Below are 12423 nucleotides of genomic sequence, written 5' to 3'. Positions count from 1 at the left end.
TAATTAGATAAACCTACTGGCCCATGAGTTACCAGTGATTCCAGCATTGAAGAAGTAGCTACAAATAAATAGGATAAGATCCTCATACGTGAGGCTTAGATGACAGCAGGAGACAACTTTCTAACCCTCAGAGCAGGAAAGAGGAATCAAGTAACCATTATTTTTTTGCCATATACTCCAAGACTGAAGTGGTTCTGGATAAAAGCAGGAACTAGTTCTTTACATCCATAGCAGGCATCAAAGCAAAGTTCTCATGAAGTTCAATAAGGCCACTGGCAAGGTCCTACACCTAGGTTGGGGCAATCCCCAATATCAATACAGTCAGGGGGATGAATGGATTGCAAGTAGCCTTGCGGAGAAGTACTTGGGGATACTGGTGGATGGAAAATTAGATATGAGCCAGCAATGTGTGCTTGCAGCCCAAAAAGCCAATGGTATCCTGGGCTGTGTAAAAAGAAGCATGGCCAGCTGGTTGAGGGAGGTGATTCTCCCCCTCTGCTCTGCTCTCATGAGACCCCACCTGCAGTACTGTGTTCAGCTCTGGGGCCCCCAACATAAGAAGGACATGGACCTGCTCAAGTGAGTCCAGAGGAGGGCCACAAAGATGATCAGGGGGCTGGAGCATCTCCCCTATGAGGACAGGCTGAGAGAGTTGTGGGTGTTTAGCCTGGAGAAGAGAAGGCTCCCAGGGGAGACCTTACAGCAGCCTTCCAGTACTTAAAGGGGGCCTACAGGAAAGATGGGGAGGGACTCTTTAGCAGGGAGGGTAGTGATAGAACGAGAAGTAAGTTTTAAACTGAAAGAGGGTAGATTTAGATTAGATATTAGGAAGAAATTCTTACTGTGAGGGTGGTGAGACGCTGGAACAGGTTGCCCAGAGAAGTTGTGGATGCCCTTCCATCCTTGGAAGTGTTCAAGGTCAGGTTGGATGGGGCTTTGAGCAACCTGATCTAGTAGATGTCCCGATTGGTGACAGCGGGGTTGGAACTAGATGATCTTTGAAGGTCCCTTCCAACCCAAGGCATTCTATGATTCTATAAAGGTGAAGGTGATCTTGTCACCCGGTGTGTTCTGATTTCATAAGTCTTTACCAGCAATACTGTCTGAAAATATCCTTGCTGCTTATTTCTTTCTCTGGTTCTTCTGGCAAAGCTGTTTGCACAGCTGTCCTGTGGTCCAGAGCAGGAGAATGACCAGCACAGAAACAGTGTCATGGGGTGATGTGTTTGGTTTTTAGCCAGCTCAGTTCCTCAATTGAATCACAGGCCAGCCAAGCTGAGATTTTTGCCAGTGCAGTGCAGGTCAGTATGTGCTGCAGCCTGAAGGCAGGAATGAATGGATTTAGGGCCTAGGGAGAAAAGAGGGGGAAGAAGGTGTCTAGGAGGCAGGAATACCCTTAAGCTGGTGCTGCCATCAAAGACTGTCCTGTGAAAACACAGCTGGAGTCATGGTGAGGCAGGAGAAACAAAGCCAGCAAGATTGGAGAGATGTTCATTCCAGTTTCCCATGCAATTCTTGCATTCCCGCTCTGCCCAGGATCCCTACAGAGAAAACCTTAAAGGGCGGAACTCACACAGCTCTGCTATAAACACATCTGATGTGTGAAGCCATCCAGTATTCACATCTCTTGGCTTTTTATTATTGCTCCCTAAAATGAGTGCTAGATATTTTCTTGCTTTATTTGTACTGCTTGGTGCTTCCACCTTTAACGAATGTTGGAGGAGTGCAGCAAAGTAGCAGATTGCACTGGCTCAATGTTTCACTAGCTTTGTTTTAGAAGATTACTTTAACTGGTTAGCCTTCTCCATCTGGTCTTATTACTTCAAGTGCTGAATAGGATATTGCCTGGTGATATTTTATTACACTTGGTGATGCTATATGAATTCTAAGCTGAACTTTTCTCTTCCATAGGATAAAAAATTTAAGGTTGGAAACAGCCAATTTGAATTTGAAGCTCCTGTGGATGAATCGGATGAAGGAATATTTTCATTCATGAGTGAAGAGGTAAATGCAAAAATATGATTTGCCTACCAAATATATTCAGTTCTTATAGTCCTGTTCCAGTGTCCACATGTGTCCAGAAATATTCAGGTAATACCGATTTCCCTCAGAGAAGAAAGTCACCTCTGATGGAGACTCTCTTTGGTAGTAGCAGTCAAAGGCAGCAGCTTTGGCCCAGAGCTCCTGGGGTCTCCCCTCAAAGCCCTTGATCTTTCTTCTTGATTTCTCTATCTATGCAATCCATGGATTCATTGAACTGTCCCTAGAGGAATTTGGGACCATTGCTCCTTTATTATTCACTTGTTATGCAATCTGGTGAAATCATTGAGGTTAAAAGATGAGAATTTGAGAGCTCTCCCTCTCCCCACTCCATTTTCTTTCCCATTTTACATCTATAAAAATGGGAATGGTAACAGTATGTTGTTGTTTGGCTACTTACTAGCTATGCTTCCTTCACTCTGGTTTATTTTACAGGGAAAGGAAATAATATTTAAAAAAATAACCTATTTACCAAGGTCAAAGTTGGACTCAAATGTTATGCTGACTTTAACTTGTATGTCTTATAAGCTTACTAGAAGAGTGGTTTTGAGAACTAATTAGCATTTATGCAGCATTTGAGCCTAGCACAAAGCGTTTGCCTTGTATTTTTCTTTGCTCTTTTTCCTTCCCGCCAGTTGTTATTGCTGCTGTCTTTCAATATGCTCATGTCTTGGAGCATGTGAACCTTGTGCTTTGGCTATAATGAGGGGGTTGTACTGCAAAAGATGCAAGAGATTTCCCCTCCATGTGGTGTGAGTCTGCTGTGTCCACAGAAGTAATGGGGCCAGATGGTGTGGGAAGGGAGAACTCAGCAGGGTCAGCAGTTATACTTAGTTACTATGAACAGTACCTTTGCTACTTGGATACTTATAACCAAACATAAATTAAATCAATGAAAAGTGAGTATTCAGATATTGTTGTCCTTTGGTACTTAAACATTCTGATTGTGAAGGATTAGGTTCATTAAAACATTTTTCTATAAATGTATTTGGCCAAAATGAAAGAAAGAGTATAAGGTTTGGGATAGTTTCTAAAACCTTCACAGCTCTGATTACTGAGAATCATAGAAAATGCATGAAATTAACCTTGCCAAATGAAGGTATAAATTTCTCTATTGTGTCATCTTTTCCAGTTCTCCTATAGTGCAAATGAGACCCTACGACTTCACTTATCCATAAGAACAGATGAGGTCAAGATTGACAGCAAACTGATGGGTAAGTATGAAATATGGGATTAAAGGGAGGTTAATTACAGTAAACAGGAATCTATTCCTTCATAATTTGGAGTCATGTGAATAAGAATGTTACCTTTGTAGGTTTTACTGGTTTGGGTGAAACAATTAAATCTGACAGATCGAAAGTTATTAATACCAAACTCATGAATTAAACACCAGTGTTGTATACATTAAAGGCTGATTTAAATATGTTACCATTATTTTGCTACCATTATATGAGGTCAGCCTCACCTCTGTGCCTGGGAAGATCATGGAGCAGATCCTCCTAGAAGCTATGCTAAGGCACATGGAGGACAGGGAGGTGATTCGAGACAGCCAGCATGGCTTCACCACGGGCAAGTCCTGCCTGACCAACCTAGTGGCCTTCTATGATGGAGCAACTACATCAGTGGACAAGGGAAGAGCTATGGATGTCATCTATCTGGACTTCTGTACAGCCTTTGACACAGTCCCCCACAACATCCTTCTCTCTAAATTGGAGAGAGATTGATTTGATGGGTGGACTGTTCTGTGGATGAGGAATTAGTTGGATGGTTGCATGCAGAGGGTAGTGGTCAACAGCTCAATGTCCAGATTGAGATTGGTGACAAGTGGTGTCCTTCAGGGAGCCATATTGGGACCAATACTGTTTAATATCTTCATCAATGACATGGTGGGATCAAGTGTACCCTCAACAAGTTTGCAGATGAGACCAAGCTGAGTGGTGCGGTTGACACACCTGAGGGAAGGGATGCCATCCAGAGGGACCTTGACATGCTTGAGAGGTGGGTTCATGTGAACCTCATGAAGTTCATGAAGGCCACGTGCAAGGTCCTGCACCTGTGTCAGGGCAACCCCTGGTACCAACAGAGGCTGGAGGGTGAAGGGATTGAGAGCAGCCCTGAGGAGAAGGACTTGGGGGTACTGGTGGATGAAAAGCTGGACATGACCCAGCAATGTGCGCTTGCAGCCCAGAAGGCCAACGGTATCCTGGGCTGCATCAAAAAGCAGTGTGGCCAGCAGGTTGAGGGAGGGGATTCTTCCCCTCTACTCCACTCTCGTGAAACCCCACCTGCAGTACTGCGTTCAGCTCTGGGATCCTCAATATAAGAAAGACATGGACCTGTTGGAGCAAAGGAAGGCCACAAAAATGATCAGAGGATGGAACAGCTCTCCTATGAATTGAGGCTGAGAGAGTTGGGGTTGTTCAGCCTGCAGAAGAGAAGGCTCCAAGGAGACCTTATTGTGGCCTTTCAATACTTAAAGGGGGCTTATAAGAAAGATGGGGACAAACTTTTTAGCAGGGCCTGTTGTGATAGGACAAGGGGTAGTGGTTTCAAACTGAAAGAGTGTAGATTTGGACTAGATATAAGGAAGACATTTTTTACAGTGAGGGTGGTGAAACACTGGCACAGGTTGCCCAGAGAGGTGGTAGATGCCCCATCCCTGGAAACATTCAAGGCCAGGTTGGATGGGGCTCTGAGCAACCCGATCTAGTAGAAGGTGTCCCTGCTCATTGCAGGGGAGTTGGACTAGATGATCTTTGAAGGTCTGTTCCAACACAAACTATTCTGTGATTCTATGATTTTCAAATTCACTTCTGCTCTGGAGGGCAATCCTAATAGTGCAGCTTCACAGTTCAAATGTACTTAAGTAGTTTGATTTTTTCTTTCCATGGCCATTTCCCTTCCCCAATGAACTTTCCCCCTCCAGTAGCAGAAAGGGGATCCTTCTCACTGCCTCTCATATGGACTTTACCTGAAATCTCAGCTTTCAGCTGTGTCTCAGCTCAGACAGGTTCTGCAGTCTTTGTGTCTGCTAGCTATCAGCAGTACACAGAAACATTCATTGTGCTTTAAGCTCATTACTTTAGTCATTTATTTCTACAGCAAAAAAAAAAAAGTAAAAGTGTTTTATAGCACAAAGACTTGGTCTCTGATATAAATTCCTTTCTAAATATAAACTTCTTTATTTCTTTCCACATACAATGACGAAGCAATTATGTCTGTGAACCTATCAAAATCAGTGGAGCAGTATCTGGGAGCTGGGACCTACCTTACACTCCTTTGAACTGAAGTTTAAGGCATAATATTGCAAAAAATGTGAGGCAACATGCTTGTTACTTGTGTGATGAGTCAACATCAGGAAAACTAATACTTCCCCCGAGTAATTTCCCCTGCAGATTAATTCTTCAGACCATATTCTTCTATCTGTACAATATTTAAATTTATTCCCTTATTAGCAGAATAGAAGTATGTTTTTAGAAGATTTTCCCTATGGCTTTGTGTGCAGTGTTGAAAGCACTTAAAAGAGGACCTGGCATGAGTGTTACAGGGAGGTCATATTACAATCTCACACTGTCTTAATTCCATTCCAAAGGCTGTGGTGTTTAAAACTGCAGAATTTTGACCAAATATTCCCAACATCTTTTTTCCAAGTCTAGGCAAAAACATTAAAAAAAAAAGTAGCTAAATTATTAAAGAAATGTTATCATTCAAATTGAAATATAGAACCCTTGCAAGAGGGAGAATTGAAAAATTATCAACAAATGTCTATTTTCATTATAAAAGGGATTTTTTTTTTAATCCAAATTCTCTGCTGCTTTTAAATTTCCTTGCCATATGAAATCCCAAGCATGATGGTTTTTATGCATCTTGAAAAGAATTGGCTTTGGGTATATGGCTGCTGCTGAGAAGCACCTTTGAACGTGCCAGTGAAAGAACCCTTTCTTTGTATAACACTTAGTGAATACTAAGTTACGATAGCGTTTTTACATCTCAAGCCATCAGGGGTTCTGAACAGTATGAAATCCAATATATCCCTTTTATCCTTTGTCCTTTTTATCAATGATTTCACAGCTGGTATCTCAAGGTGATGGATAAGAGTCTGAATCTAATGAGTGGCTTGCTGCTGGTACATTTAATGAGCTGATCAGTGAACAGAGGGAGTGTTTAATGCTTTGAGGCCGTAGCTTTCTCCGTTGCATTTATGCAACTGGATGTGAGGGACGTCAAGACGTTGCAGCACTGACATTGTTTAGTGAGTGATGGGATGAAAATCCCTGTCCAGCCAATGAAGGATAACAAAGTAATTCAGTAAGCGTATTGCCGTGCCATACCAGGTGGCCATGTGGCAGTGTGGGTGGGAAATGCAGGGTTTAGGAAGGCAAGGGGAAGATTCATTTAACAACATTACCTGCTCAAATCCCTGTGCAGTAGCAACCGTTCAGAGTGCTGGATTAAGAAAGCAATCTGGTTCCTGCAAAAGCAATTCACAGCATAGATGTGAGGAACCTTCCTTGCCGCTGCCCACACCGTCTCTTCTGCTTATAAAAGCAAACAGCAACATAGCAGGGCTGTCAGTCTGGTGCTTTTCCCCAGCACTGCGTTCACATCCAACATACAGAGTGAATAGTTAACACACAAAGTGTTGAAAATATTGCTTGGGTTATGTTTGTTGCTCAGTGACTTCTGTATTGATGTGCTCAGTATATGAAGCAAATGATACTACTCCTGCTTTGTGCTCATCAATTCCTTGAGAATTCAAGATAGGGGTTGAATAAAATGGATGTTCTTTCTCATTGATTCATTGTTACAAATGCTGAAGTCCCCTGGCTTTGCATACATCTCCAATGATGTCTCAACTGAGTTTGTGCTGGTAAAGCTACTTGAAATCAAGTGGATATGATGATTAGACGTAAGAAGGGTTTAAACGAGGCTTCATCATTGCATTAACTCTTCAGTGTAAGGGCAAGAATAAAAACATGTTATTCTGTTAAAGACTAGCTGTGAAACTGAATGCTGAGGTTTTAAATATGCAGCATTTAGAGAAAAACTGCTCTTATGAGCTAATATGCTCTCATGCAAGTGGCAGAGAGACTGTAGCCAAGTTTTGGGCATCTGTAATATTGTTCATGCCTAGCAGGGGAATAAGAGCACTGCTGAAAAATAATGGAAAACCAGCATTCTCATTTTACTTTTTCATTTTGGTAGAAATCTGACATGGTAGCCTCTTGAAATTAGATTTTTGAAGTTACTGCTGCTGCTGCTATCTAGGAAGTTATCAAGTGCGTTGAAATGTTAGTGACTGGAGGGTGGTTTTGCCAGTGTCCTTCCTACAGTCCTGCTCCTCTGAGAATAAAAGTTTTATTTAAATAGACATTTTTGATGGCCTTACCATATGCAATCTCAAAGGGATTTATCCTAGTCTCTCTTGCCCACATCTGATCACTTCTGTTTACTCTGCTTTGCTTCTTGCATCTTTAAGGATGAACGTCCTTTGAAAAAAACCCAGTGTCACTAAGGGTACTGTTTCTTGAGACTTAATGAGCACATAAAAGAGCTCATCACTACTGGAAAGGGGAGATGTTGAGTCTCTGTCTTGTACTCACCACTCCCATCTGTGAGCACATTTAACTCTTGAAAGAGCACAGGAGGAAACCTGGATAGTTTTCTGCTGTTCTGGTAAGTTAAGTTGATTTACAAGAAGACTCAACAAGTGCCAGAGCCTCGGTGGCAGAGGGTGAGAAGCTGTGTGGCCAGAAAAAAAGAGCAGCAAAGAGTAAAGAGAAGCAGGGATGAAGGGAAGGAGCAGAAAAGGAGGGAGCAAGAAGTTTCCCTCTTTACAATAATCAGCTCACCTTCCCAGGGAAGCAGAGCACTCACACACTGGGTAATCTGTGGAACTTGCATGCTTCCCCTAGAGAAACATGTGGCATCTTTTCAGTCCATTTTCTTCTGGGCTAGCTCTCAAGTGCATCTCCAAATGTTTTCTTGCAAGCCCAGGCTTTCTGTATGGTGCTGAAGCACCCAGGTATGTCTCAAGGTTTTGCATCTATTTGGAAAAATTAATTTTGTTCAGTGACTCTGCATCATGACAGAGATTGACGGTGGCCAAAACAAGCTTACTGTCTGGGACAATTGATGCATCATTCCTCAGTAAGAGAGGCGTGACTGTCAGACCTCATTCTTGGCTCAGAAAACTAGAATTAAACCCCACTACAGAAAGAATAAGGCATACATCAGGACAGCAGTTCAAGAAAAAAGGGAAAACAAAGGCAAGAAAATAGAGAGGAATGGAGAAATGAAGAGGTATTAACTTGAATAACACTTCATTAAGTGTTAACTTTCTATTCAGTTCAGGCTTTAGTGATGATTTTGGAAAGGCCCAAATTTCCTGGAAACAGCCTACAAAGGCAGCTCTCTTCCTTTAAATATGTGACTGGCAGAGGTCCCATGCCAGCTGATGACTGTCCCTACCGACACCCATTCAGAGTTTATACCCTTCCATGTCTGACTCCTGGTACACCAGGAGGACCTGTTTGTTTGAACTAGTCTTTGAACAGTTGTATAGGCAGGTTCATTGAGGATAGTCAAAGAAAGGACTTTGTACTTAAATGTTTTGACATGCCTGGGTGACAAAAATGTATTTGGATTCTACTTGATAGTTTATTCATACTGTGCACATGGATAGATTTCAGGTTTTTCCATGCAGGGAAAAATACAGTTTTCTCTCAGCATCATTCAGGGGTTAAGCACAGAGTGTGCATATTCTTCACACAACTCAACTAAGCTTTGTACATAGGATTAATTTTCCTTCCTATAACACACTCAATATCCTTAAAACAGAGGAAAATGTCTAAGTACATTTACCATTCACATTTCAGTGACTCTGTACAACTGCTCTTATGGACGAAGTGACTGCAGCTTATGCCTCGCGGCCCATCATGACTATAAGTGTGTCTGGTGTGAAGAAGATGGCAAGCCCAGCAAGTGCGTTTATGAAAAACTCTGTCACGCTCCTCCCACCGACACGTGTCCTCATCCAGAAATCACTCGTGTAAGATTGCTTTTCTCTCTCCCTACCAGTGTATTATTTTTCAGGAGAAAGCATCCAAGCAAGCTCATACTGAAAGGCAGTTTTTTTCCTAGGATGTTAAGTAAGCCTCTGAAATAGCTGCAAGGAAATAATGCCAGTAGTGATGTGTGTGAGAGATTTGTAAAGACTCAAAATAAGAGACTGAATGGACTCTTTGAGACTCCTTGTTTTTCAAGCCTTGTCCTCACTGTGCCAGAAGCCAGGCTAGCAGTGTACGCTTATATGTGGCACTTGATTCTTGGGAATTAGCATGGATTTTTTTCTGTCCTGAAGTCCTTTCTACCTGAAATAAGTCTATAAGAGAGGTTCACTGCTCCTGGAACTACAAGCACTTAGCAGGCTCATTAACAGGCTTCAAACTAGGCTTTTAAATAGTATTTAATAAGGGAGCAAGTTGTTTCTGCATCACAATGTGTTTTCCAGGTGTCAGTGATGCTTTCCAGTCCACATCAGCATTAAACTCGAGGCTGTACAAGTTGAACATAAAAAGTCAGAGAGGCCAAATGTGCACCCCTGACTTACTCTGCAGTTGGAGCATTCACGCAGGGCAAGGGAAGAATGTTGTCCACCTTGGTGGACCAGTAGCCAAAGCAAGAAGTGATAAATCCTTGTCTTTTTCAGCCACAAGCCAAATGCTGTTTTTCTGGGCATAACTGTCAAGAAAGAGTGGTATGTACTTCCACTGGGCAAATCTAAATTGCTGTGACAGTGGTATCAGTACTTTGAAACTCAGACACACCATTTGATGAGAACATATCCCAAGCTATCATAAAATGCAGTAACTCTATTGACAGAGGTTGAGTCGTAACAGGGATGTTTCACTCAATAGGGACTGTTTAATTCTGAAACCTGGGCTCAAACTGGTAGAGACACTGAATCTCCTGAGGCTGCATAGTTAGAGGTGCAGTGTGGGTACAGGCAGACCAGCAGCCCACTGGATGAGGTTGGCCATGATGGTGTATTTAAGAAGAAATGGCAGGTAAACAGTTGAAGTTTGCCAAGGAAGGCAAATACCCTGAAATCTTGACAGAAAGTGTGAAGAAGAATACTTGTGTGATAGCTTTGCCCAGATAAAGATGATTTGAATGGGAAGGGAAGGGAAAATTAAGAAAAATAAAAGTGTTTTCACCTGGGATACTGTTTTGTACATGATTGTGGATTAAATACTAAATTCTAACATACTAGTTTTTTCAAAAATTTTGTTAGCTCCAGATTTGAACAAAGTATTTGGAAACATCTACACAAACTGTGAAGTCATTTTTCAGGTAGTTTATTTATGGATGGAGTGAAAAGGGATGGCCAGTGGGCAGAAGTTTTAGGGAGTTGAACCAGTGGGAAAACAGAGCAAGTGATTCTGGAGGTGGGCTGCGCAGCAGGCAGCAGCAGCCATGTCTCTGTGCTCAGACATGCTTAGGTGTAAGAAACTCTGATTGTGATGGAGCAGACATTAAAGTCCAGATTTTCAGAAGCTGTATTTGTTTGGCTTCCAATTACTGCATTTGGGATTGTGCAATCTCCCTCTTCTTGATGGTAAACTTACAGCCCTCCAAAGCTGAAGACCTGAAAAGGTCTTACTGGAGGTGCTCCAAATATTACATAGGAAAGCAGGTTAGTCTCCCAACAAATATTCAGGATTCAAGTGCCTGTTCAGGCCATATTTCAACCTGAGAATTCCACTGCAACTGCAGGATTTTCTCAGTCCTCATTTTAATTGCAAATTATTTAATTAGCATCAGCCCATATACTGCAGCATCCTACCATTCGATGCAATAAGGAACATAGGGGGCTAGAGGAACTTTTGAAGACGCTATGTGGGGCAGCAGTGTGTGTTAGGAAGGTGCACTGTTCTGATGTGAACCTAAAAGGAGAAAATCATGGCAAAAAAAAAATGCTGGAAAAGCTCCATGGAATGACTGTGAGAGGAGCCCGATCCATTTGCTCTTCAAAATCACGCTGCTTTAGTGGAGGAAGCAAACTCTGTTCTGAGTAAACACTAGGCAAGAGTTTTGTACATAACAGTTTGCCACAGGAGACACGAAATCTGCAGCTGATGAATACTGGTTCTGAGCTAACAGATGATTAATTAACATTAAAAAGTTACATAGCGTGGTTTTGTGTGGGTCCTACAAGAAACGTCTTTTGCTTTTCAAGTGTGGGTAAGTCAAAGTAGCTTCAAATAATATGGAAGAGCAACATGGTCACTGCAGTATTTAATTTTGCTTTTTTTTTACTTTCCCTCATGCAAACACAGATTGAGCCAAAAACCGGACCACTAAGTGGTGGAATTCTTTTGACCATAATGGGATCTAATTTGGGAATAAAAGCAGAAGATGTAAAAAATATAACGGTAGCAGACAAGGAATGTATTTTCAAAGAGGAATTCTACTCTGTTTCCACAAGGTAATTGCTGGATATTTTTCACAAGATTGTAGAAGAAAAAAGGAACTTCTGTACATTTTTGGGAGAAGATGATCTTCCTGTGGTAATAAAAGGTTATCAATAGAAGAAAGAACTAGTGCAATATACCTGCAATATTTCATAGTAACATGTCTGAGTATTTAAAATTCTTGTAGATTCTAATACACCAACAAATTTACAATAGCATACTACCATCCTACTTTTGATTGATTGATCTGTTTTTCCTCATTTGTCTGAAAAGCTTTCATAAACTATTACTGCAGATATCTCAAGACTATTTATTTGTTTTTAAATTAAAGGCATCATAGGTGTGCATCTAGTCATTACAATCTTTGCTAAATCTGAACCACAGTGCAGCCAAACATACAAGGTTTATGGGAAAGTAAACAAAGCAAGAGGAAGCTTAAATCTTTTTGTCTTAGTCCAGCCACAAAGTTACTTTCCTGGGGGCAGGGAAGGAGCCCAGAGTTTTGCTTTAGCTTTAGATGACTAAGTTTCATCACAGAGCCAGCAAGTCCATGGATGTTGAATTGCCTAAGCAGGTTGGTAGATGTTTTGCGGATTACTTGTCACACTCTTAAGCAATGCCAAAAATTAAAACAAAGTGCCTAAATTCTTCTAGGTATCTAGGTGTTTACTACAGATTATATCAAGCATCTAATTTCAAGAGGGAGATACCCTTCTGATATTAGCTGATAAAAAGCATAGCATGAAGTTTCAGTAGTAATATTATGAGTAATGACATATTTTAAGCAGTGTGATTTTTCTTTCATTCAGTTTTGATATTTAAAGCTGCAGTTGAAACCTTGGCTTTCTTTCTCTTCAGTTAATTTAAAGTGTAATACAGTGACTTTTTGCTATTTCTGTGGCATGTT

General features: G+C 41.4%; 1 protein-coding gene across 5 annotated transcripts in view; it reads left to right on the top strand.

Annotated features, from left to right (window-relative positions):
- Positions 1–12423, top strand: part of PLXNB2 (plexin B2) — a 261372-nt gene that overhangs the window by 199404 nt on the left and 49545 nt on the right. For all 5 annotated transcript variants that reach the window (XM_075024963.1, XM_075024965.1, XM_075024964.1 and 2 more), the window contains 4 exons: positions 1912–2004; positions 3173–3254; positions 8919–9091; positions 11382–11530. In XM_075024963.1, the coding sequence (XP_074881064.1) occupies positions 1912–2004; positions 3173–3254; positions 8919–9091; positions 11382–11530 (497 nt within the window). The remainder of the gene's footprint in view (positions 1–1911; positions 2005–3172; positions 3255–8918; positions 9092–11381; positions 11531–12423) is intronic.

The sequence above is a fragment of the Buteo buteo genome, chromosome 4, assembly GCF_964188355.1.
Source record: "Buteo buteo chromosome 4, bButBut1.hap1.1, whole genome shotgun sequence".
NCBI lineage: Eukaryota > Metazoa > Chordata > Aves > Accipitriformes > Accipitridae > Buteo > Buteo buteo.
Note: the sequence above shows the minus strand (reverse complement) of the source record. Positions and strands in the feature narration are given on the sequence as shown.